The sequence below is a fragment of the Lepisosteus oculatus genome, chromosome 3, assembly GCF_040954835.1.
Source record: "Lepisosteus oculatus isolate fLepOcu1 chromosome 3, fLepOcu1.hap2, whole genome shotgun sequence".
NCBI classification, from domain to species: domain Eukaryota; kingdom Metazoa; phylum Chordata; class Actinopteri; order Semionotiformes; family Lepisosteidae; genus Lepisosteus; species Lepisosteus oculatus.
This window is the reverse complement of record NC_090698.1, coordinates 59,536,254-59,562,337: the sequence shown is the minus strand read 5'-3', so window position 1 is coordinate 59,562,337 and position 26,084 is coordinate 59,536,254. Positions and strand designations below refer to the sequence as shown.

Here is a 26,084-nt window from a genome sequence, read left to right as displayed (position 1 = left end):
AAATCCATAATTGTTCAAATAATTTAGTACTTTATTACATCCAAACATTCTCTTTGGAAAAACCTTAAATGCAAATCATTTGGAGGTCTGTTTCATATACTAACTACCAAATGGCTTCATCTTGTTGGTAACCTTTCTTATGATCATGTTAAGGTTTTTGTTAAACAAAAGCAGAGATTTTTAAATCAAACTATATTTTCAAAGCAACGGATCATTTCAGAACAGACACAAGTAATTATACAAAACAGCTGATTCAAAGAAGAAATTGTTCTTCCTTGTCATTATCACAGTTTCCTGATTCACTCCATCATAAAACTTATTGTCAGAGGGTTTTGTTTTCATAAGTTAATATCATACTATTGACCATCAAAACAGAAGTTAAAAATATTCTGCTCACTTTGATGGGAGAGATGTGAAAATACTCATAAAGACTAATTGCTGAAGTGTCTGTGGCCGATACATGATTCAGTTCCGTTTTAAGGTACTCAAGATCCTTTCCAAACAACTCCACCTAAGAAACATAAATTTAATTAAGACAGATGTCATTCAGCATTTCAGATATTCAAAGAAATTAGTGCATACAGATAGTTACAACAGAATCACTGGAAAACTACTCTTCATGTGAATGCACGTCAAATGTTTTGCATTTTTTAAAATCAATTCAAAATACATTAGGAGAGTTGACAAATTTTTTGTATATTGTATTTCAGAATATGGAAAAAATACACCATATATTCATTAAAACAGTAATTAACTGAAAAAAAAACTAGAATGCACATTGTACTTAATATTGTATACAAAACAATTTGTACTTATCAGGATACACAAGTACATACAGGGTATACAGTGGTGTAAAAAAGTAAAAGGTTGGTCTTTTTTTACAGTTTTGGACAAAAGGATATTTGATCGTCATTTCAAGAATACTGATAAATAAAGGTGATCTGATTTAAAAAAATTAAATTAAATTAACAGAAATACAATTTCCTTGCACGGAAAACGTTAGTATACCCCTACCTTTATCACTACATCGAATGCCAAAAATTAGAATCAGGTGCACCAAAACAGGTGGCAAATGATTAGAGTAACTTGGAGGACACTGCCTTATATAAACATCAGAAACCCAAGGTCTGGATTGATCTTAGCAATTGAGGTGTGTGGCAACATCATGCCAAGATCAAAAGAGCTCTCTGAGGCCCTCAGAAGAAAGCCTGTTGATGCCTATGAGTCTGGGAAGGGTTTTAAAGCTATTTTCGAGCAATTTGTAGTCAATCACTCCACTGTCCAAAATATCTACAAATGGAGAAAATTTCAAACCACTAGCAAACTATGCAGGCCAGGTCGTCGCACCATATTCAGCCCATGAACTGAACAAAAGATGCTGCAGGAAGTCTCCAAGAACCCATGATAACATCAAGGGATTTAAGTCTTGCCTTAGTCAATGTCAAAGTGCATAAGTCAACCATCCGAAAGAAACTGCACAACTTTGCCCTGCATGCAGGGTGAGGAAGGAAGAAGCCTGTGCTCTCAAAAAAAGAACGACTGAAGTTTGCCAGACAACAGGTGAAGATCAGGACTATTGGAACAGTGTGCTTTGGACGGATGACACAAAGGTAGAGCTGCTTGGCCACAATGCCAGACTTCATGTTTGGCAAAAACCAAAAACTGCCTTTGACCAAAAGAACCTCATACCAACTCTAAAGCATGGTGGTGGAAGCATTATGGTTTGGGGCTGCTTTTCTGCCTCGGGGCCTTGCCAGTGTGCCATCTTAGAGTCAACCATGAATTGCACATTGTACCAGAGAGTACAGGACAATATGAGGAGAATATGAGGCCATCTGTCAAAAAGCTGAAGCTGAACCGTAAGTGGACCTTGCAATAAGGACTTGACCCCATAGAAATGCTGCGGGGGGCTTGAAGTGGGCAGTACTTGCAAGAAAGCCCTCAAACATCACTCAGTTGAAGGAGTTCTGTAAGGAGGACTGGGCAAAAAATTATCCCATTTGATGTAGGAGACTGATAGACAATTACAAGAAACGCCTACAAGAAGTGATTTCTGCCAAAGGTGGCATTGAAGTAGGGGGTGTACCTATTTTTTCCACAGCACACAATTGTATTTCTGACTTTTTTTTGTTGAATGAATGATTGCAAAGAATAATTTTCATTTTTTGTTGAATTAGATCAACCATATCTATCAATATTGGTAAAGTGAAGATCAAATATCCATACATGCAAATATGTTGAAAATACACACCTTTTCATGGGGTGTACTTACTTTTGCACAGCACTGTATACAAAGTTTTATATACCTACAACCATAGTCATGCAAATTATGAAAGAATGAATAAAAAAAGACTGAATTAAAAAAAGTCTTTGTAATCAGATTCTTTGTCATAAGCAACTCCAATTGCATTAACATGCTAAAGATAATTGTGACATTGTGCAATGAAATTTTGATGACCAGATACACTGGTGTTTAAAACAGCTAACACTTTATTCCTACCTCTTGCTCAGATGAAACTGCATTGGCATTTTCTTGGGTAAAAAGATCTAAAATAGCATACAAGAATCCCAGATCTAACTTCAAATCCATTTCTTGAATCAACACCTTGAAATATCTACAAAAGAAAAAAAACACAATTCTCATTACCGGTACAGGCCAGAAAAAACTATTCACAACCTGAAAATATGCCCCTGAATTAATTCTAGCAATTAAGCAGTTTTCAAAAGCATCTGTTTTGTTTCACAAACTCACCAAGGTGTGTATTACTCCTTGCATATATTCTTATATAGATTTTGAATGATCAGTTATTTTTAATAATACTGCCTATCTGATTTAAAGTCACCAGTTGTGTCAATATCTCAGCTCACAAGGATGGTCCCTGTATCCATACAAGGGAAATGAAAGAATGTAGCCGGGCTCCTCTGACCAGTCTCCTCTTGGAGCCACTGATCCTTAAACAGGCCACAAGCTCTGCAGTATCGTATAGAAAGTCAAGTACCCACAGTGAATGGGGTGTATACCTCACTGATGCCACGGCAAGCATTCCAGATGTAACAGAGGTTCTGATTTTGCAAGGCCAACCAATCCCAAATAAGGACCAAACCTTTACTAGCTGACACAATAAAGATATGAATTATTAATCACCACGTAAGCACACATTTAAACAAGCACGTGGAGGAAGGCACAAAAAGAATGCAAATCTTGGTTACACCTTTTGATTGTTTTCTCTTTTAGAGTCTTTTTCATTTTGCTAATAACATTTTTGGTGAGATTTGGCAATTGTGGGTTTTGTTGTAGTTCCAAGACTTCCAGACATAAATAGGCCATCAAAAGTACAACTGGATGCAATTTAGGTGTGAAAAAAGACGTTTAAACAAGCCCAAAGTTCACAATGAATTACAGTGCCTTTATATACTAAGCATGTGATTTTGCCCTCACAAAATGGCCCAAGATACTTTATTTAGAAGGAACATATAAATTCCTTATGAAGAAAAAAAATTCTAACTCACTTGATGCGAGATATATCAGAATGTCCTGCAGACCTTGTCACAATGCTGACATCAGTCAGAGGTTTAGGTTCTGTATAAAACAGCACAACGTTAGAAAATGGGTAAGAAACAGAAAACGAACAGATTCCTGTGTCTATTCCTGCCTTCATGCTTTGAATGGAATTCATCAACTGTACACTACATATAAGAGCTAGACATGAATTATTACCGTGCATTAATGACCATAAATATACTAAGACAAGAAAGAAGAAGTTGCTTTGGTAAGTGCTCTCTGCCTACAAAAGTAATAGAAGGCTAATTTTTACAATAGAGAAAATTCATAGGTTTACATTTGGAAAAATTCCATTACAAACTTCTGCAGATCCTTTAATATATTTAAAATTCAAATCTACCAACACTCCCACTGTTGACTGACAAGCAGCTTTCTTGAGGTCAATTTGAGGGCATCGCCCATGTGTGAATCCAATGTTTCATCTGTATTATACAAGTACCAATGACACTGTATAAAGTATAGTTCTCAGATTGTATTGACTACTATCCTAAGATCAGGCTTCTAAATTCAAATTAATAACCTGAAAACAAACTCAATTTTAATTTTTTCCAAGGTTTTGACTGTTTTAAATAATATGTTGTTACAGGCTGACCATGGTCTATTCATACTGCATATACAGTAAATGTAGCTAAATACTGTATAACACTCGACAAACATTCAATTGTAAGACATACTGATCATACTGATAAAGCACAAGTCTCCCAAGCTTAATGTTTAATGGCACTGCAATAGTGTACCTGTATACAAAATCAGCTACTTCATTTTAAGAGAGAATATTTGTGCACATGAAGGTGTTCGAGGCAAAGTTAACTCCAGTTCTCCTAGTATGTACAGTATTTTAAAAAAATAATACAAAACAAGAAAAGTGATTGTGCTGAGGATAAAAAAGGTTGGCATGGTAAAGATGAAGATGATTAAGTTATAAATACTGTACAAAGGGGTAGACAATGAAACTGAATGTCAAATGAAGTTCTTATCAGGTAAAATAAAGGTGGAAGGAGTACTTTAGCTTTCAACTATAAAAGCCACATTACCTTACATAATGATCTATATTCTAGTTTATTTTTACACCCCAAGCAGACTTTTCAAACAAATATTATTGGCTGAAGGCGTCACACAAAGCATGAAAAGTCTACGTGACAGCTCATCACACCATTAATTCCTTACATTACAATAAATATATAAGAACAACGTATGGTGAAGAACTGCTCAATAAAATGAAAAAGTGACTGAAATTGAGATTAAATATCAGTCAAAATTAGCTTGCAAATTTCAATCAGGTTTCCAATTCATTACAGCATATTCTTTGTCATAACTACTTCACTATCCAGAACATTTTTTTAGACCAAAACATGCAACAAATGGTAAAATTAAAATGTATTTAGGGTATATAAAAATCTATTTTTTTAGGATGATATAGTTATACTACTTAGACCTGAACTAAATAAACAAGAAAAGTCTAAATAAAGTATTTCCCTTAAATCGAGGCTCTTTTTTCTTTCTTTTCCATTTAAATAAATTCTAATATGATGACCCCCCACGCTAGATTATGCTGAAGCAAAAGACAAAAACAGTCAAGTCAAAATGCAGATATTGGCTTATGTAAAGATGCATTTAAAATTCAATGAAGAAATGTTCAAAGATGACAAAAATGAGTAACAATGAAAAAATATGTTTTTGTACTCAATGTACAAATGTTGTACAAATGTTTTTGTTCTCAAATTTCTTTTCTGTTGCTTTTACGATGGCCACATTTCTTAGAGCGGTTTCTTTATTTTGCCTCGGCTGTTTCTATCAATATAGTTGTGCATTACTTGGCGGGATTAAGATAACGTTAAAAATATTTCAGAGTTAACCTTTACTGACCTGAATCCATTGTGACAGACTTTGGAGGTTTTATGGGGTAAAACACAAAGGGAAAGATGGCTCCGGGAAGCTGGTTTTGAATCTGGGAAGTCACAGGTTAATGAAACAATTTCTGTTAAGATGCCGATTTCCACCAAAAGTGTTGCAGGGAATGATAAAATGTTGCATGATACAAACGTGTTTGACTATTGTTTTGGGAATGTTCCAGCAACATAAATTTTAATATTCTGAAGGACATTTATGTGAAATCGTGTTAATGTTTCAAAGGAATATGCCATTATGTGAAGTAGGGCTTACATTATCCATGTGCATATCAGAACAATTGCTTTTTTTACCCAATTATGACACTTTTGATTGAAACTCGGTTTCAGAACGTTTGCCAATGCAATCAGATGAGGTTTAACAAAAGCATTTCATATTATGTTGAAATGTTCAGATTGCTAATGTAATGTCTGCAACAAAGACCCACCAGACTATTAATTTCTGAAAGTTAAAAATTTAGTTGTAGACTGTTTCACCTGTATTCTGTAAACCTGGACTCTATAAGCTTTCTGGCGAGCAGACACACTGTATTCCACTTTCACAGCTGGCAAGAAGTTTCTCCGGATTGGAGCTTCGTGGGGAGCCAACATTTTCATATCTGTGCCATTTGGAGTTAAATAAACCTACAAAAAAAAAAATAGAACATACAGAACCTAAGCTTTTGACAGAAACTAAACAAAAGGAACTGTGATCTAACAAACATGACATTCAAAACTAACCTGAAGGTTGGGGTCCAAGGCTTTAATAAGACAATCAACAGGTCCTTTATCAATATATTCTTGAAAGGTCTTCTCCAACAACTCTGTGTACTTGATACTCATAGGTTTCCATCTGGACTTGCTTTTGGGTTTTGATTCCCACACAATGTCAGAACTGTTCAGTAGAATTGATACATTAAAAATATGTCAGTAAATAGGTAGTTATACACTTGGTAAAGGACATAACTCAAAGGTTCCTGTATTTTGTGACTAAATTCCACGCAGTCAAAACATATTCAACATGTTTTTTCTAGCAAACAAATACTGTACTTTAACACTAAAAATTACCACCATATAATTCCTATTCTTACCGTAAAAAGGAAGATAAAAATTAAATTAAAATATAAAAATATTTGTGCATCTATAAGATTTTTTTAATTAAAATAATAATGTTAACTTATGTAAAGCAACGAAATTATCAAAATCTACCTTTTCATTTTCTAAAATAAGTTCTGAAGGATAGTTGAATAAAAGTTTCTGCAAACTTGAATGAATCTGAACAGGGAAAATGTTTAACTGTACAGAACCATCTCTAGATATGTTTCAGCTTGCCTTGTTATTCCTATGAAGGAAACTTCTTGTTTAGTATTATTATTAACCAGTGACACTCCCATATTCTGTAAGGACAGAATGATTTCTTGCTCTGCAAGCTCAGCCTTTTCACTTTCACAAAGGAGCTTGTAGACATGGTTGTCCTCTGTGAACAATGCTACGCGCTGCAGTCCTTCGTAGAACGATACCAAGAAAAGCTTTCCTTCACTGTCCAAGTCATTCAGTTTGTCCTACAAGGGGGAAAAAAATAACTCTTACTTTCGAAGAACATTTTCCAATTTAGAACAGAAGCCTTATCTCCCCATTGCTAAGCAAAAGGGGGACAACAGAAAAAGAAAACTTAAACAAAGAGAAAACAAACGAATCTGAAAAACGAGTTATGTGCACACCTCTTCATTTTTCAGTTCTCCTGTGTATTTTCCACACCTCCACTTCAGAATCCGTGAACCAGTTGGCTCAGTCCAGGTGTAGTACACAGCGTTACCTGGCTGTAGCTCATCCTTTTCTTTCTGGGTACTGCAATGCGTGACAGGAGAAAATCAATGCCAATTCAATTTTTTTTAAAAACAATCCATTATTTAAAATGGTGCAACTGTGTTCATCGCCAAATATACTGACAAGGTTTTTCAGTTATTAAGCAGGGCAAATAAGAACTAAACTCTAGAACTGCAAGTACAGCATTTCTATCAGCATGTGCACTATATTTGCATGACTTCTTAGAACTGATATCAGTACATCAGTTCAGATAAAAATGATGCCCACGGAAATACAGTTGAAGGTATTTTGAAAACTAGAATGGATCACTCCTTAAAAAAGCAATTACAGATGGACTGGTCATAAATCGATATCTGGATCTGAAAGAAGCACATACTGTACAGCCCTAGCAAAACTACAGCCAACACTAGATTACACAGCCCAGACCAGTCTGTGATAGTGTTTTATGTACATTATGTCCAGGTTCTGGCTGACTGGGAAGAGTAATGACTCCCCACTTCCTTCTGTACACTTCGTGTGCAACATGAGCTGTGACACCAGATTCTACACTATGCACAGTTGTGTAATTAAGATAACTGAATGTGTGACAACAGTGACTGCTGACTCCGTAAGCACTTGTTTGAGCCTTATGGTGAATCAGGAAAAAACATGAATGCCATATTCCAGATGTGTAAGAATCCGCAGCAGTACACCTATAATAAGGAGAAAGAACAAAGCATTGCCATGGCTTGGCATTACTGTGTTATAGAGTATTACTTTCACCGTAGATGGGAGGCAATACCATCTTCCATCTGTTACTTGAACATCTGACCACTAATCAGAAGCAGGCAAATAGCCAATATCCTATGTTCCTACAGCTTTTACCATTCATTTCTTTTAAATTGTCCATTATCCAAAAGGTCACATGTAACCCAGCTGGGTGAATCTTTCAGCTCTCCACATCGAACACTGGACAGGTGTGGAGAAACTGAACAAGATCTTTAATTAATTAATATGACATCACACTATGCTTGTCAGTCTAATGTTATTCACTCTCTGTGCTGTTCTTTCTTGATAGCGAATGTGAAAACCTGAATAGTGATCCAGGCATATATTAGAATACACAATAACTAGTACAATCTGATAAAACCTCACCTCTGATAGAATTCTAAAGTCTCTGCTTTAGTGTGATTTATGATCAGAAATGGTGCCGCACCATCATGATAGTCAGAGAATCTGATGACAGTGGAATGTTCAGTGAGGTTAACATCCACAATGATGCCACCAAGCTGTGGATGAAAAGAAACACTGAATAAAACATTATAAGAAAACATACAGTTACAGTATATACTATATATATATAACAAAATAACTAAAAAAATTAAAACTTTTAAAAAGATTGTTGCATTACAAATGTATATATTTTATCTAAGAAACAGGAAGCTAAAAGAAAAATGCTTTAGAAAGCAGATTCCAATATTTTTTTTAATTTACTTTAAAATTCTCACCTTGTTGTCCAGGTGCAATAGTAGACAGTTTTCCTGCTTATGGAAATCTATTTTTTGTGGTGGAGAGAGACATTCCTTAACTTTAATCATTAGTTTTTTTGACTCCTTCTCAGGCCAAAATGGTACACCTTGCTGTAAAAAAAAAAAGAAAAGGATTTTCAAATAGTAGTCACAATTCTAACTCAAGTGCAAATGTTTCCTATTTTAAATGAAGCTGTAAGATTCAGTTTAAGATGATTCTTTTCACCGGCAGAAAGAGGATTTTAATAGTTTTCTATACTAAAATAAACACAATACATGGCCGTTTACAAAAAAGACAGAATCTTCAAAAGGAACAGTCTTTAGATTCTAGAATTAATTGGGCAGCCAAGAGAATTATAGGATTATGCTGAACGGCTCCTACGTTTTGCTACATTCCTTGTTTTGCGGAATGTGGAATAGAAATCATCATGAACATTGAAGATAGTAGAACTGTAACTATACAGGTAGATAACATTTCCATCAATCTTACCTGATCAGGGTCAGCGACTGTCCATTCCTTTTGACCTTCTTCTGTGATTTGAATGTGGTGCTTTGTTCTGTTGACCAGCATGTAAAATGGCACAAAGGTAACAATCCTTGTGAGGCTAAAGCTACTGGCATCAATTTTCACTCCAACCTACAATAATTACAAACATTAAACAGGTGAGTGTACAGCAAATTAAACAAATATCCAATAGCATTGACACCCTTCATTTTCAACACTTTCATTATTCATTTAGTTTAAGGAATAATGCTCAGATCCTTAACAAAGTTACCTTTCCTAATGTTACTGATCACCAATTCCTCTTAACAAGTAATAGTGTCTAGCTGATTTTATTTTAGACATGAGATAGCAATTCTAATTTTTGGCACTCCATAGATTTCCCTTTTTAAATAATGATTGAATCACTTAATAAGCATGGTTGGATGTACAATACTTTTTAAAAATAAAATAGTTAAAAGGGTGAAGACTTTTTTTCTACAATTTTTCAGGTCTTAAAATGTATTGCTAAAAACTTGTGAGTACAAAACAAGGCAAAATGCAAGGTAGGTCATGCAATGAAGAATTGTTTTATTTTGAAATGCTTCAGATTGCTAGTTTTACTGGAATAGTGTTAGATCTTACCAAATAGTCTTTATTCCTGCCTTTGCATTTCACATCACCATAGCTCCCAACAGTATCAAGCGAGAATTCGTCAGATAGCTCACTATCGGACACCATGAGTTGCACCTTTAAGAGAGTATCAAATGTACAGTACATATAATGTGGAAAAGGTAAAGTCCAAAAATTCATACCACCCTTTCAGAAAATATAGAAATAAACAATTCTAAAAAAAAAATTAACATGTAAGGCTATACCTTGTTATTCTGAAAAAAGTTACGAGGTTTGAAAGAGAAAAGGAGTGGTTTATTGTAGTCTTTTGGATGTTTCCGATGGACATCGTCAGCTTTGTACTGCAACAGCCGACCTGTTTTATTAACCATCCAGTAAGGAGAGTACAGTCCGATAATGGTCTGCCCTGTGTTGTATGTCACATGCACTGCAATATCAAGCTCCATCTTTTCCTCTTCATTGACAGAGCTGAAAGCAATGAAGCTGATTTCTTCCTCTTTTTCTCTAATAAAGTACTCCCCTTTCCACTTCTGATTAAGATAATCCAGCAAGTGAAGCTCCAGTTTAGACTCCATTATGGCATTATGAATCTGGGCAGAATGGCCCTCTTTGAGCATGGTAGAGGAAGAGTTTACATTCTCCTTAAAGAGAAAAAGTAAAAAGGCAGAGAAATTACAACAGTTTTTGGCTTTTTTGGAGATACATTAATCTTTACAAAGAAAGAAATATCCCTGAAAATGGTTCTTAACTCAATCAGATATCATAGTTTAGCCTTTACATACAACTTTCCATCCTTTCCATTCCAAATGTTTCACTGCAATTAAAAACACATTCCAAACTCTAACTACAGGACCATAAGAGATAAGATAAGAACAGGAACTACAAAACAAACACAAAAAACACTTTGAAAATGAGATCACAAGCTTTCGGCTGTGATCGTTAACAAAGCAGTGGTGCCTCATGGCGTCCTTAAGGAGACTGACTTGCGCCTGTGCGGTAACAAACAGCTGATGCTGAATTCAAAGGTTCGCAGAAGGTTCTTGGCCAAAGTCGGTCAATTTTGAACTTCAAAATACAGATTAGAGAAATTTTGTTCTTGTAACAAATTACAAGATACAAATTCTTCATGTTTGGATAAGCGAAAATTCGTATACCGAACATTCCTATACCGGGGTACGAATGAATAACCAGAAATGAGTGCCTGTAACATTATGTTAGACAATATGATTTCAAAACACCGACAAAATAAATTAAATGTGCTAAATTGAAATGTTGCTTTTGCTGCATAAAGATGCTTGAAATATACACAAAAATGGTACAATAAATAAAAACTGACAGGCAGGAGCACTTTAAACAAGCACCCGCTGGCTCCCCAAGAAATGGCAATGGAGGCTGAAAAGCTCTGGTTATAAAATAAATTGATTAACAAACCTTAAGGGAGAAGGTAATTGGGTAAGGTAACAAATTCCGGAGAAGAACCGTAGGCCACAAGTGTAAAATGTAAGGTTCATCAAACTTCTCCTCTGTGCTGCTGGAGGTTAAGGTGTCTTGGACTGGGACCATATTAATGACCATGAGGCGGTCACTGTGTCCAGAGCAAATACATTTCTTTTGTACACATTGTCCAGTTTGTTGTGTGACAGATTCGTAAGTAAATTCTTCAGATTTCTCATAGGTTTCTTCACCTTCGGTTATGGGCTGTAGAGTAAGGACTGATCTGAAAACAAAAACACAGCAAAACTATGTTGTTTAATGCAATATTTAAAAAAATAAACAAACCCCCAATGTATAACAAATACCTGTATGATGGTAAAGGAATGCAGAAATCTTCCTGAGGTGAAGCCGTTCCCAAAAACATGTCGCCTTCATAAACACGAAACGGCAAGGAAAAATGATTTTTGATCTAAAGCAAAAGAAAAAAAAAACAGATGCCATCAATATAAAAGCTTGAGAAATATTGCACTTTAATGACATTTACAATGCATGAACATTCTTCGGTCTGAAATGAACTCACTTGAAATGGAGAACGAATTGTTATGACCTTACTTCCTTCCACGGAATAGATCTGACAAACAATGAAGCGCATCACTGTCGAATCCTTGTGCATGACGCTGTACAGACCTTGGCCTACTTTGATGAGAGGAATTCTACTGGCTGCAGAGTGGCCAAGGGGAGCTGCAAATAAAGTAAGATGGACAGGGTCATTTCGAGCATGTTGTATGGAGTTACACAGGAATGGATATACTGAAACATTCCCATTTTTCAGGAGTTTCAGCATTTCCAGCATTTTGCCATGTTTATGCTTTTCAAAACTGACTAAGCACAGACCCCTGGTGTTTAATCATTTTCACTCTTGTTTGGTCCTTAACTTTCCCAGTCTAGGATCTTAATTACAGTAGGTTTCAGCAGACACTTGCTGATATCGTCTGCCCGCCGATAGGGCAACTTTAGGTTACCTTTTCCCTAAAATATTGATATTTACCAGATCAAATGTCTAGTTTGGCACCATTAACTGATTTGTACACCTTTACTGATCTACTCTTAAAGGATTAGACAATCTCTGTTGTTCGTTCTCTTTTGTAGCTTCCCCCCCGAGCCATTTAACTTCAATGGAACCCTTATAAACACTCACTTCAATCAGTAGAATGGTCAAAAAAGGCCTTACTATAACTTAGTATTAACAGCATTCTGTATATTGACAAGCCTTTCTTCTTATTGTTGTTCCACTACACTTAATTTCATTAAAAGATTCAAACCATGGTATGTGCAATTTATGTTAATATCTTACTAGGTTGAATGTAGTAGTTCTTTCCACTCAGGCTGGTCATAGCTGTGAACTGGTCGTGTTCACTCATTGTCCTGGCATAATCCATGTTAACACTCTCTCTGACCTGCATCTCAAAACTCTTGTTTCTTGAATCTTTGCCCACCGCATTAAAAACATCACCATGCACTACTGTCACAGGGAGACCCAAGCAGTTGTTTATCACAAATGGTGCTTGGTCTTTCTGGAAGTTTTCTGCTGTTTGTGTAGCTGCTACTGCAAAGGCCTTCAAGAAATAAGCAAACGTTAAAATTATCATTGCATTGTAATAAAGGACAACAAATATAAACACTGTTTTAAAAAGACAATGAAAGAGTATTTCATTCATTTCATTTGAGTGTTGGTTGCTCTTAGCTGATTGCTCCTAACAAAGTGTCATAACATTTAAGTATAACTTAAAGTCTGTTAAGACATTGCAATATTAGAAATAGTCACAGCATTTGACAAAGGATTTTAACTTAATATCTTTTAAGGAACATTAGGACAACAATACAAACATTAGTCTTTACATTTAGAATTTCAATGTCCTTAAAACAAAACATAAATAATAGAAAGATCTATCCATTCCTGGAAGAAAATATCAATTTCAGGTGAAAATATTCATGATGGTATATAAACCCATGTTAACATTTTGCCTCTTTTAGTCCTTTATAAGTCTTTAGAAGTCCTTTATCTTTCAGTCCTTTATAAGTCATTGGCTACCAGTATTCCAATAATGGTTTCCATATCGGCTGATGAAAGAACGTTTCTTACCGTGCCGAGATTGCTAAGCATTCCCAGTCCACATTTGGACAGAGTAATGTTCAACTGATCTTTTGAATTGATGGTGATTACAGTTTTATAATCTGGGACATTATAATCCACTTCATCAGATATTGCAGTGTACTTGACAGGCTTCTTTTTCATCTAAAACATACAAAAGAAAACACGTGTAGACATATGGTGTGGTCTATAAGGAAAACGTCAGTGATGTAAAAATATCTTGAAGCTTATTAAAAGGATTTTTCTTATAAAAAGCCTTAAACATCTTAATTAACACTAAAGGTCATTTGAAACAGCAGCTGAAAATTGTGAATCTAACTGTTTTGTAACCCATCTGAAAAATCAAGATCAAAGATCAAAGATCAAATCGGAAGCAAACTTGTTTAGTTATCAGAAACACCTGTAAAGTAATAATGCACATAAACATTTTAGTCTCAAGTCTTTATTAATTGGCAGAAAGGTTTTACAAAGCTGAAAATACAGGATTATTTTTGTTCTTTACAAATTCAGTTTCACCAGAATGTATCTTTTAAAAAACAAATCTATCAAGACTCTTCAGATGATGGAGTTACCTTAATCCCCAAGGTCCATGGGCGGAAGCCGTCACTAGACTCTTCCTCCAATGGCTCAAGCAGAGGCTCCCACACACCCATAACCTCATTGTAATAGTGGACCTGAGACCGGCAAGAAGCAAGCTTTTACAACTGCACTGATACACAGACTTCATACAAAACAGTTTAGAAAGTTCAGAACAGACAACACATTTTTCACTAGAGTCATCCTGGCCAAATTTCCCATTGGCCCTTACCAATCATGGCCTCCTAATAATCCCCCTCTATAAATTGGGTACATTACTCTGCTCTCCTCCCCACTGATAGCTGGTGTGTGGTGAGTGTTCTGGCGCACTATGGCTGCCGTCGCATCATCCAGGTGGATGCTGCACATTGGTGGTGGTGGAGGGGAGTCCCCATTACCTGTAAAGCGCTTTGAGTGGAGTGTCCAGAAAAGCGCTATATAAATGTAAGCAATTATTATTATAATTATTATTATTATCTATTTCAGTACTTAATTACTTAAAAACACAATGCTGGTCAAATTCATTCATACCTTACTTTGGTATTAGTTCAAATTTTATACTTAAAAGCATACCCCGTTTTCTGCCTTCACTATAAGCATGGTACACATCTCATGTAACCCGTATCGAGGTCACAACAATTAAACAATTAACACAATCCTCCAGGAAATATTTACTTACTTGTGATGTCTGCATGTAGATCACATTGGAACAATTCTGCAGTGAAATGTCTGTTGCACAACCTGTATTTACTTGCTCGGACATGATATTGCATTAGTCTTTATGGAGACTAGTGAGCAGGAACGTCATAGTTCATGGGAACTTGAATGCAAGTTTGCGGAAACACGGCGACTTACAGTACTTTCACAAAGTTTATGATTTTGTATTTAATTTGACATTTTCTAATTTTGTTCTGTAACATCAATACATTTATTTTGTTACCAAAATTTCAGAACCGGTCTGAGAAACGGGAACTTCAGTTCCCTTTTAATAAGCAGGTTTTATTATGGCAATTGAACCAATTATTGTTCAAACACAAAAAGGCTCTTACCTCTAATTTAAGATGACTCTGGAGATTAATGAGAGTACTCCAGTCTTTCACACTTCCACAAAATGATGACTTTGCAAGAAGCATAGGGACAGTCCTGTGTCCAACTCCAGCTTCCAGAGTCAGTAATATTGAGTTTATAGACATTTGCAGGGATTCACCCTGAGGAACTAGAGGAGTCACAGAATAAGAGTCATCACCATTTTCCTCATCCAGGAACCAAAGTTTCAGCTCTTTCCATTCCTTCTTATCCCACAGATTGGGTGGGACGGGGCTCTCTAGCTCCTGGGGAGTTTCTGCAGTGGGGGATAAGGCTGAAGTAATTGTTATTACGGTGTTGATGATAATTGGTGAAACCTAAAAAAATAGCAATAAAAACAAAGATGAGGTACATGCCTTACATTTCTGAAATCTAATGTCACGGAGAACTCATGTAAACAAAAGCAGAGAGAACATTTAAGGTTCAGTATACCAAATTGATGAATATCTCACAAGGGAATTAATGATACAAAGATTACACCTGCTTGGACTCGCAAAGCTCACATTAGCTTATTAAGAGAAAGGACTAAGAATAGTAAGTACTAAGGAACAAAGAATATTCTTGCCTTGAGTGCAAGAGCCAGTATGGTGAGTTCCAGTTTTTGTGGTGTGGAAGGTGACTGTACACTTTGGAAAAACACTTCGCATGGCTGAAGAACCTAAAACAAGAAATGTTTAATTACAAGAGATTTAAAAAAGGGTGCTGAAGAACACGCTTCACCAGATTCAGTAACACCTGTACCAATAATGTAATGTCTTTATTTGAAATATTTTATTAGACTGCAGTTTTGATGAAGGTATAGTAGTTCCAATAAATAAATATTTAATATTGTCTTGTTTATCTTATGTTGTGAGACATGCCTTGCAATTATGTAGAAGGATTAATAATTAATACAAATTGAATCAGCAAACTATCAGAAAGCAGGAAATACAAACGTTGTTGTCCGCAATTCATACAGGAGGGTGTTGAAGGTTCTACACCAATTGGAGGTTTCAAGAGTGTGTGTTACGGTAAAAATACCTCAAATCCAGATGAAGCCAAGTTCCTTAGTATATCTCTAATAAGAAACATTTTTATTTGGGTAGCCCCACGCTTAAAACAAAAGGAAATACTAAAAAACCTAAAGAATTCAGAAAAAAGTGCTTCATTAAATTGTAACTTATTCCCAAGCCAGTGGAATCTTAATTACATTAGTTTGTGTCTCACCTTAGAATCAAAGTTTAAATCGGCAGAATTAAAAACCGAAAAGAAACAAATATCTTAATTCTGTTCATCAACTGATCGTTTCGACATTTCTATGACCTAACTCTCATGAATTTTGATTTTGTGACACCTACTGTAGTGATGTTATTTTTCCTGATCTCTCCTAAAAAAGGACATGCGACAATCTTTAGATCCTTAATGGCGGCTGTCATCTTCTGAACCTCTGGATCAGTCTTCATACAGACTTCACACTGGGCTGTCATCACTAAAGCAGGGGCATCCGCTCGAGTCAGATCTGCAACAAACACTATCTCTGGATTCTTCACCAGCACATTCATTTCAGTTTTGGCCAGAGGTTGTGCAGGAGCTGTTAACATAAAATGCGGTATATGTTAAAGAAATATTGCCACCCTAACAAAATAAAAAGAAATGCAGGCTCTACTTAGAATCAAAGCGAAAAATCAGACGAAAGTAGGAAACAATATGGATACATTTTCATGGTATCAGAAACCTACTTTTGTCTGATTTTTCGCTTTGATTCTAAGAAGAGCCTGCGGTTTTTTTATTATGTTAGGGTGGCAATATTTCTGATACCATGAAAATGTATCCATGTTGTTTCAAACATCCAAAGCCTTATTCACAATTCTTCAGTACTCATTCTCATGTCAAAAAATTGATATTTAACAAATGCACATCTGTGTTTATTAGATTTTACCTTTCTTAAAAGTGGCATTGTATCTATTTCAATATTCTAATCACCAGACATCATACCTTCATAACTGCAACTCACAACTGGCAACCCACTGAAGCTAAGCAGGTGTGAGCCTGGTCAGTACCTTGATGAGAGACCTCCTGGGAAAAACTAAGGTTGCTGCTGGAAGAGGTGTTATTGGGGCCAACAGGGGGTGCTCACCCTGCGGTCCATGTGGGTCCAAATGCCCCAGTATAGTGACGGGGACACTATACTGTAAAAACAGGCGGCGTCCTTCGGATGAGAGGTAAAACTGAGGTCCTGACTCTAATGTGGTCATTAAAAATCCAATGGCGTTTCTCAAAAAGAGTAGGGGTGTAACCTCGGTGTCTTGGCCAAATTTCCCATTGGCCCTTACCAATCATGGCCTCCTAATAATCCCCATGTATGAATTGGCTTCATTACTCTGCTCTCCTCCCCACTAATAACTGATGTGTGGTGAGCATTCTGGCGCACTATGGCTGCCGTCGCACCATCCAGGTGGATGCTGCACATTGGTGGTGGTGGAGGGGAGTCCCCATTACCCGTAAAGCGCTTTGAGTGGAGTGTCCAGAAAAACGCTACATAAGTGCAAGCAATTATTGTTATTATTATTATTATTATTATTATTATTACCTGGAATTATGTGCAAACAACTACAGGATAAATCTGTGAAATGGTGAGAAAGTCCTTGCAAACAAAAAAACTAAACATTTAGAAAATCACATTTGAAAGTAAATGCTTCTCATGAATGTTACATTATAAAATCCACAACACAGTATGTTTGCGGTTTTAGTAAATGCAAGAAATGACAATTTGTCTCATTATAGACATACATTTGCTCGCGAATTACCCTGGAGGGGACTGAACAGAAAATGGATGGAGGGAAGTTCTTGCTAACCTGGTTCTTTAGATGTGGTGGTGGTTTGCTTATTGGTTTTCTGTGGTGTGGAGAAACCTTGCTGGCTGGCCTTGACAAAGATGTCGGCGACAGTGAGTAAGAACTCCATGCTAGCGCAGAGGTATATGTCTTGAACAATGGTGTCGAGGACTGTTCCCTCCCTCCCCTGCTTGTAGTTGACTTCCACCATCACATTCTTCTCAGCACTGGCCTTCATTTCCACCATCCTGGAGAACATGAAATATCACAACACATATTTAAATGGGACCTGTAATCAATTTAACACACATTCACATGTACTGTGCATGCATAATACACTAAAAACAACAAATAGCAAGAGAGACCAGGCAAAGTCTCACTTGATGCAATGATTCAACAGGAGTGGACAGAATACACTGCACATTAAAATCGAGTAACAGCAGTTTTGGCAAACTGAAGACGTACATTTCAAAACCACCATGAATGAAGGATGAATAGGTTCTAGACGATCTCAGTAAACATATCGGTAGTAAAAAAAAGGAAACAGCTGGATAAATGACAGGCACCAGATGCATTGAAAGCAAGGACTTCCACACAGTTGTTGCTCATGCATTGAGTAAGTAATATGCCATCATTCTTAGGATCATGTATAAAGATACTGGACAGGCCTAGCTACCAATAATTATGTCTAGCTTGGCAGCAAGAGGAGACTTAAGAGACTCTGAAAGAGGCGTGATTGTTGGGGGACATTATGAAGGAGCTTCAAGAAGAGTTTCCCACTTTTATATAATGAGAACATACAGTACAGCACCAGTAACTCATCCATGTCCAATGATGTCGTATTTTTTTAATTACAAATAGTGAATACAAATTTTTAACTACTGCAAACAAATAGTAAAATGTTTCATGTTCAGACGGCACAAAATTGTAACATTTTGCCTTTTCTGACATTTAACCTTTCCATCTATAAAAGCATTCAGTTTGAGAATTCAAGTTTAAATTAAAAATATTCACTTTTACTGTACATCATTCATACAGTACATCAAATGGGACCTCAATGGACTTTTGTCCACACCTTTGCAAGACACTGCAACACTTCAAACTGATTGTCTGAAGAAGCCAAAACCTTTTTAGGGCAACTGTTCTAGAAGAACTGAAAAAACACCAACTGAAAAAAAAGGACCACAAGGTAGCATCTTTACCTTGGAGTAATTTTGTTTACTCTCTGCCGCTTATCATCCAGAAGACAATTAGAAAGTTTGACAGAAGCTTTCATGGAACTATCAGAAAACATCTGCACAGCTGTTGAAATCAATCCAAGCTTGAACTCAGCCAGTTTCAGGAGCTCATCTCTAGAATCCAATATCTGAACCTAGGTTCAAGAAATTAAAGTTAAATTTCACTTAATGCTCCAGAAACTTATATATCCATATATCAAACTTGTATCAGATGTTTCTGGTACCTCGCTTCCATTTGGGCTGTATAATACCAATGTCAATGAATCAAATTTAAAATCCAGCCTGAGGGTGGTTTTTAATTTTGTAGGTTTTTGTGACTCCACAACAGCGGCAGTAACAACTGTATTCCCTGGAAAAAAAAACACAACACAATTAAGAAAAAAGCAACACATAAGGTATTAGAAACAAACTTCCATTTTACAGAATGATGATAAAACAGGAACCTTTTTTTTCTCAAATACTAATAATACTAATGTTGTTGCCTATAGCTTAATAACTGAAAAAACCCATCTATCCCCTTCTTAAATGCTCCTATGAAATCAGTTATTTGTTTCCCTGCGTTCTTACATTGCTCCCCTGAGTACTCAAGATAAATGCCTAGAATCGAGGGACCCCATGCAGTCTGCTCTCTATCTGCCTTAACATTTTAGCTCTGGAGATTTGACAAGACCAGGCTACAGGGTAGTACTGCTGCTGTCAATTTGCCAAATGCCTGCCATGTCCTGATTTGTATTACTTGTGCTGCTGTTACAATATTTGTAATTTCGCCTATTTTTGGATTTTTCTAAAAATTTGTCAAAATTGCATTCCATTGTTTTTACAGGTGCTCTTTAGTGGTTTTAAATGACCCTTTTATTTTATGTCATTTACAGACACTTTTTGGTGTTATTACCTGGCTTTGACCAGTTTTATAAATACATAAAAGGTGTGACAAAGCATACCTCCAGAATTCTGTGATATCTGTGAATCCTTTGTAGACACAGTATCTGACTTATCCACTGGGCCTGGAAGAGCTGGGTTGTCAGGACTTTCTGATAGGTTTTCATTCAGAGTTCTCAATACAACAGTCAGGTCATCCTGGCCGAGTACAAGCTAACAAATAAAAATAAACAGTAAAAATAGGCTCTTTCATCTTATATAAGTATATACAATATTTACTGTATTTATGTACATACAGGAATGCAAGTATTCAAGTATGATATTTTTACAGACAATTATGCATTTATTGTATAGCAGTTCAAATGTATAAAGAAATTATATTTTATACTAACCAACTGATTAATAAATAATCTGTCAAAACACATCACCTAAAGCCCAGAATAACAACTGTAGTATGTAGCTATTTCAAATACTGTTACACCGGCAGATAGTAATACTACATATCAAAGATTTTTTCACTTACGTTCATTGGTTTGAGGTGAGCTTTTATGTTGATGTCTGGAATGTTGTGGTACCAGGATGCAGACAAATTACGCTCAATTTCCAAATCCAGGTTTACAGGCTTCAGTAACTGAATTTCATGCTGAAAATTGTTGTTCTCATACTTTGTTCTATTCGAAAAACAAAAAGCCTTATAACACCTCCTTCAAAACAGTCTTTTGGACTCTTTAAAAGGAATTATAATAAGATTTATCTTGAACCTGATGACTCAAGAATTACCAAAAACATTTTAATTTTCCAATTGCCAACTGGCTCTGTATATTTGTCAGTAATGACCTAAAGCATCCAGCTATCTCTACCTCAGCCAGACCTCAGGAAACAAGAGACTCCTGTCTGGCCACTATGCCCTTATCATTAAAAAGTATTCAGACCCTTGTACAGTTTTAACATTTGGAAGTTTTAAAGCGTGCAGTCATGACACTTTGAAACAGCAGTTAATATTGTTATATACACAACCTACTCTACACACTTGAAGCTTAAATCAGAAAGAAGTCAACAGAAAATATAGAAAATGGAAAAGTCATGATTGTATAAATTCAAACCCTCTGCTTTGGCAAATCTAATACAGGTGCACAAAATTGCCTTAATGTGCTTAAGTGCCCCCTTTCTGTGTGCAGTAATAGAGTTTCACATGATTTCTGAATAAATACACTTGTCTCTCAAAGGTCCCTCAGTCAGGTAGCAAATTTGAAGTCATGTGTCAACCTTGAAGACCAAGGAGCTTTCTAAACAACTCAGGGATAAAATATATAGGACAAACTCGCAGCTCAGAAGGGTAAAAAAATCAAGACCCTTAATATCTCTTTGATCATGATGAAGCAGGCTTTTCACAAAGCAGGCTTATATGGAACTGAAAACAGCACATCTGAAATCCCACATGGGGTTTGCAACAAAGCATCTACAGTAAGTGATACTGCAAACGTGTATTTTGTGGACAGACAAGTCAAAACTAAAAGGTTTCAGTAAGAATGTGAATGTGTTATATCTGATGCAATGCCCAGCACAGCATATCCTATAGGGCCGATCATACAGGTTAGTACAATCGGTTTCTCAAGACTAATGGGTACAGTAGGTGGAGCAAAGTACTAGAAAATTTTACCTGAGACTCAAACTCAAAAGGGCAAAAAGTCATCTTTTAATAGGATAATAATCCAAAACACAAGGATAAAGCTACACTGGAGTGGCTTAAAAATAAGACGGTGAATGTCCTTGAGTAGGGCAGTGAGGTCCGGACGTGAATCTTATTGAGAATATGTGGAAAGACTTAAAAGTTGTTATCCACACGTAATCAAACAACTTGAAGGAGCTTGAGTAAAGCTGTCAAGAACAATGTGCAAAAACAGCACTAAGCTGGTGAGCAAACCTGGGAGAGACCTGCTCAAAAAGTCTTGCAGCTATAATTGCTGCTTCTGCCCAATATTCATAGGGCACAATACTTATGCAATCAAAATTGTTCATTTTTTATAGTTTATGCTGATATTTACTGAAACGTATCTCATCATCAGTAGTCTTCAGTGTGAACATTCAGGTCTTGAGTAAAACATGAATTTAAAAAAATTGATAGGCATCAAATGGGACCATAGGAAAGGTCTGAATACTTCCAGGTGGCTTTGCACATCTTTACACCTTCTTTGTCACCAGGAGGTCTCAGTCTTCCAAACAAATGCTCTTATTTAGCCTTTACAAAATGATACAAAAAAAGACACCATACCTGTATAATTTTAGGTTGCTGAGCCCAACTTTCATGCCATCAATCACTGGGGGAATTTTGAACTGAGATTTGGTTTCTACCATTGAAAACCTGTTCTTTACAGTCACAAGACCAAAATCAGCCACTATCACATTCCTCGAGACTGAAGACTGAGGTACAAAAACAACAGGAGCCTTCACATCGATGTCCAGTGAAATCCGTGTGCTCCTCTCTGCAAGCTCCAGCACTCCAGTAGCAGCCTTTTCTGCTGCTTGAACTGTGACTTCAGTTAATGCCTCCTTAGCCGTCTGGAAGTTATTTATGAAGGCCTGTATTCAAAACAAACAACATTTAGGCTTCCTGCACAAACTACTTAGAGCTCAAAAATGTCAGAGATCATACAAACCCGTAATATTATAAGCATAATTAGAAAAATTGGAGGGCCATCTACAATGTATCTGCATTAGTATTATGAAAAATGAATTACACGTATAATGTACAATACATACAATGTGTACTGTATGTGAGGTGCTCACTTGCAGACAGGCTATCACTAGCCATGTGGAGGCAAGAGCCACAGCCACTTCATTCATTATAGGACTATGATTTCTACTTTAAAATGGTATCGTGAATGAAAAAAGATATCTGAGCTGAAAGCAATCATTACATTCATCGAAGAGACAGGCAAGAAGGCTTTGAATGTTCACAAAAGGACCAAACGTCCATAGTAATGGATACAGAGCTCCTACAGCCTGTATAATAGGCTGAAAAACCGACAAAACAAAATGTTCAATTGTCAGGTGAGCAGATTTTGACAGTTAATGCTCTAGTTGTTAAACTAACAACAGGTTCATTTAAAATGCATAACGGCAAAAATCAACAAAGCTAAAGCAGTATATCGTTTCTTACAAGTAGATTATATATAATGTATTATCTTGTTTGATGATATTTATTAGATCTATTAATATTTTTAAAGAAAATTTACTGTGAATCATCCAATATGTTTCCTGAAACAAACTAAAATCCCTTTTTTGTCAGCAAATGCATAATGCATGTGTATCAGCATATATTAATGGCCAGGCTTTTATGGTAAATAAAACTCATGGCCAACAGCAAATGTGTCACTATTTGTAAATCAAGATATTTGTCATGTTTTTTGTAATTATTTACATTAGGAAAATTATACAGTATATACTGTACAGTATATATAATATATCTATATATATTATATATACTGCATACTGTAGATCATAGACAACATTATATATTTGTCTTGAACTATAACTCCATGTATTAATTTTTGGAAAATCCCTTAACCATGAAGGCAAAAACAACACATGTACAGAAGGCCATTGACCAGAACAGAATGTGTTTGGATAGTGGAAGGAAACCTCAGCACCTGGTGAAAACCCACATGTGAAGTCCACAAATGAGTGTACCCTTGGCCATTGCCCAGGCCACAATCTCAAGCAGACCAGAACTCAAGTTACTGTATGAGAAGGCTGCAATAATCATAATGCCACCACGACGACCTAAGATATAAAAAATAACTAAAACAATCTTTAATTGTTTAATTGATATATCCAGCAGCCATATCACCCTGAAACTCACAACTAACAACCCAATAAAGCAGGTGAGAGACCTCCTGGGAAAAAGTAAAGTTTCTGCTGGAAGAGGTGTTAGTGGGGCCAGCAGGGGGTGCTCATCCTGTGGTCTATCTGGGTCCTAATGCCCCAGTATAGTGAAGGGGACACTATACTGTAAAAAGGCACTGCCCTTCAGATGAGACGAAAAACTGAAGTCCTGACTCTGGTCATTAAAAATCCCAGGGTGTTTATTGAAAAGAGCAGGGATGTTATCCCGGTGTCCTGGGACAATTTCCCATTGGCCTTCATCAATCATGGCCTCCCAATAATCCCCATCTATGAACTGGCTTCATCACTCTGATGGCTGGTGTGTGGGAAGCATACTGGTGCATTATGGCTGCCGTCGCATCAGCCAGGTGGATGCTGCACATTGGTAGAGGTGAAGGGGAGTCCCCATTACCTGTTAAGTGCTTTGAGGGGAGTGTCCAGAAAAGCGCTATATAAGTGTAAGGAATGATTCATTATTATTTTAATAAAACACTTACCAGTATAGATGAGACAAACTTGTTTACAAAGATGACTTGGATGCACCCAACAGTTAAGGAGACACAGCTGTCAACTATATTCATATCTGTGTAAGCATCACCTTCAGTAGCATCAACATGGGAGATCATCCGAAAGCTGAAGACTTCTTTGCCAACAATGGATACAGCCTTCAAGGAACACAGAGGAAACAAATTCAGTACTATACACTTAACGTTTCATGCACAGTAAGAACATCATTTTAATTTTTAAACAAAAAACTTACTTTTTTATACAGAGCTTCTTTATCACAATCTAAAATGACAATGTTCTTCAACTTTGCCAGTACTTCTACAGATTTTTTTCTCATCATAACTTCAGAGTCCAAACCTGTTAAATCAAAAAAGATACAGTAGCAAGATTTAATGAAGCTGCACATTGAAATAAGCACTGACCAGAAATTTCCAGAAGATGGCACTACAGTGACTTTGTTAACACAGGGAAATCCATTAGCTTAAAGAATCAATACATTTTCATCTTTGAATGTCTGTTATTCACACGCAAAAAATGGACCAAATAATCTCATCTTCAGTTCTATTCCTATCACTTTGTTTGCTTTTCTAGTTTCTTAAGGTATTTATTCAAGGTTTTAGGAAATTTTCAGATAAAATTCTCTCCAAATATTTTTTTCATTGGCTGTTGTCTTTACTTTGGCAAAGTTTACAATTTTTCCCCACAGGATGCTTCGAAAAGCTCCGTTAGGTATTTCCCTAAGCTTAATAAAATTTAAAAGTAAACAAAAGACACATGAGATGTAAACAATTAGACTGAGACTTCAGTATTTTACAATTTTATTTCCAGGTGAATTTAATATGAAGGAGTTCAGTTCAGTTTATGGTCATATACACAAATGCAATGAAATGCTTATTTGCATGTATGCTCCAATACAAAGACATTAATGAAAAAACAAACACAGAACAGAACAGAACAGCAACAACAAGTTAAATAACATACGTCTTAGAAAAAAAAACAGTGTGAGCCAGTGGTAGAGGTAGTGATCAGTAATCTGACAGCTTGCGGGACGTTCATGCCTTTATGCTCCTATAACGCATACCAGACGGCAGGGGTGAGAAACCAGGATAACTGGTACCCTTAGCAAGACTTCCAACCTTCCTGAGACAGCGAGTAGTGAAAATGTCTAAAATACAGGGGAGCTGTACTCCAATGATGGACTGGGCTGACCTGATTACCTCCTATATAGGGGTGTGGTCCCCACCCTGCTTTCTAAAATTGATGACCAGCTCTTTGGTTTTGCCAACATTGAAGAAGAGATTATTGTCAAGGCACCACTCCACCAGGTTCCTGACCTCATCCCTATAGGCTGTCTCATCATTAGCACCGATCCTGCCAATGATGGTCGTGTCCTCAGCATATCTGTAGATGAAGTTGGAGCTGTTTCTGGCCGCACAGTCGTGGGTAAACAAGAAAAACAGCAGGGGGCCAAGCACAGAGCTCTGAGGGACACCTTTATTGATGGTCAGCATGGAAGAAAGCTTTCCATCGACCCTCACAGTCTGTGGTCTGCCAGTCAGGAAAACCATAATACACCTGCATAGAGAGGTGTTGATGCCATTAAGCTTCCTGACTAGT

General features: G+C 36.5%; 1 protein-coding gene across 2 annotated transcripts in view; it reads right to left on the bottom strand.

Annotated features, from left to right (window-relative positions):
* Nucleotides 1-26,084, bottom strand: part of vps13a (vacuolar protein sorting 13 homolog A) — a 72,778-nt gene that overhangs the window by 11,980 nt on the left and 34,714 nt on the right. For both annotated transcript variants that reach the window (XM_069187325.1, XM_069187324.1), the window contains exons 31-60: nucleotides 24,721-24,824; nucleotides 24,458-24,625; nucleotides 22,348-22,655; nucleotides 20,599-20,746; nucleotides 20,138-20,288; nucleotides 19,421-19,545; nucleotides 19,161-19,330; nucleotides 17,980-18,206; nucleotides 16,483-16,715; nucleotides 15,711-15,803; nucleotides 15,109-15,462; nucleotides 14,056-14,157; nucleotides 13,475-13,627; nucleotides 12,686-12,947; nucleotides 11,912-12,072; nucleotides 11,697-11,800; nucleotides 11,329-11,614; nucleotides 10,143-10,538; nucleotides 9,910-10,014; nucleotides 9,274-9,420; nucleotides 8,763-8,894; nucleotides 8,410-8,543; nucleotides 7,170-7,296; nucleotides 6,781-7,010; nucleotides 6,190-6,343; nucleotides 5,947-6,093; nucleotides 5,429-5,510; nucleotides 3,511-3,580; nucleotides 2,501-2,615; nucleotides 398-511 (exon numbers count right to left, since the gene is read on the bottom strand). In XM_069187325.1, the coding sequence (XP_069043426.1) occupies nucleotides 398-511; nucleotides 2,501-2,615; nucleotides 3,511-3,580; nucleotides 5,429-5,510; nucleotides 5,947-6,093; nucleotides 6,190-6,343; nucleotides 6,781-7,010; nucleotides 7,170-7,296; nucleotides 8,410-8,543; nucleotides 8,763-8,894; nucleotides 9,274-9,420; nucleotides 9,910-10,014; nucleotides 10,143-10,538; nucleotides 11,329-11,614; nucleotides 11,697-11,800; nucleotides 11,912-12,072; nucleotides 12,686-12,947; nucleotides 13,475-13,627; nucleotides 14,056-14,157; nucleotides 15,109-15,462; nucleotides 15,711-15,803; nucleotides 16,483-16,715; nucleotides 17,980-18,206; nucleotides 19,161-19,330; nucleotides 19,421-19,545; nucleotides 20,138-20,288; nucleotides 20,599-20,746; nucleotides 22,348-22,655; nucleotides 24,458-24,625; nucleotides 24,721-24,824 (5,102 nt within the window). The remainder of the gene's footprint in view (nucleotides 1-397; nucleotides 512-2,500; nucleotides 2,616-3,510; nucleotides 3,581-5,428; nucleotides 5,511-5,946; nucleotides 6,094-6,189; nucleotides 6,344-6,780; nucleotides 7,011-7,169; nucleotides 7,297-8,409; nucleotides 8,544-8,762; nucleotides 8,895-9,273; nucleotides 9,421-9,909; nucleotides 10,015-10,142; nucleotides 10,539-11,328; nucleotides 11,615-11,696; nucleotides 11,801-11,911; nucleotides 12,073-12,685; nucleotides 12,948-13,474; nucleotides 13,628-14,055; nucleotides 14,158-15,108; nucleotides 15,463-15,710; nucleotides 15,804-16,482; nucleotides 16,716-17,979; nucleotides 18,207-19,160; nucleotides 19,331-19,420; nucleotides 19,546-20,137; nucleotides 20,289-20,598; nucleotides 20,747-22,347; nucleotides 22,656-24,457; nucleotides 24,626-24,720; nucleotides 24,825-26,084) is intronic.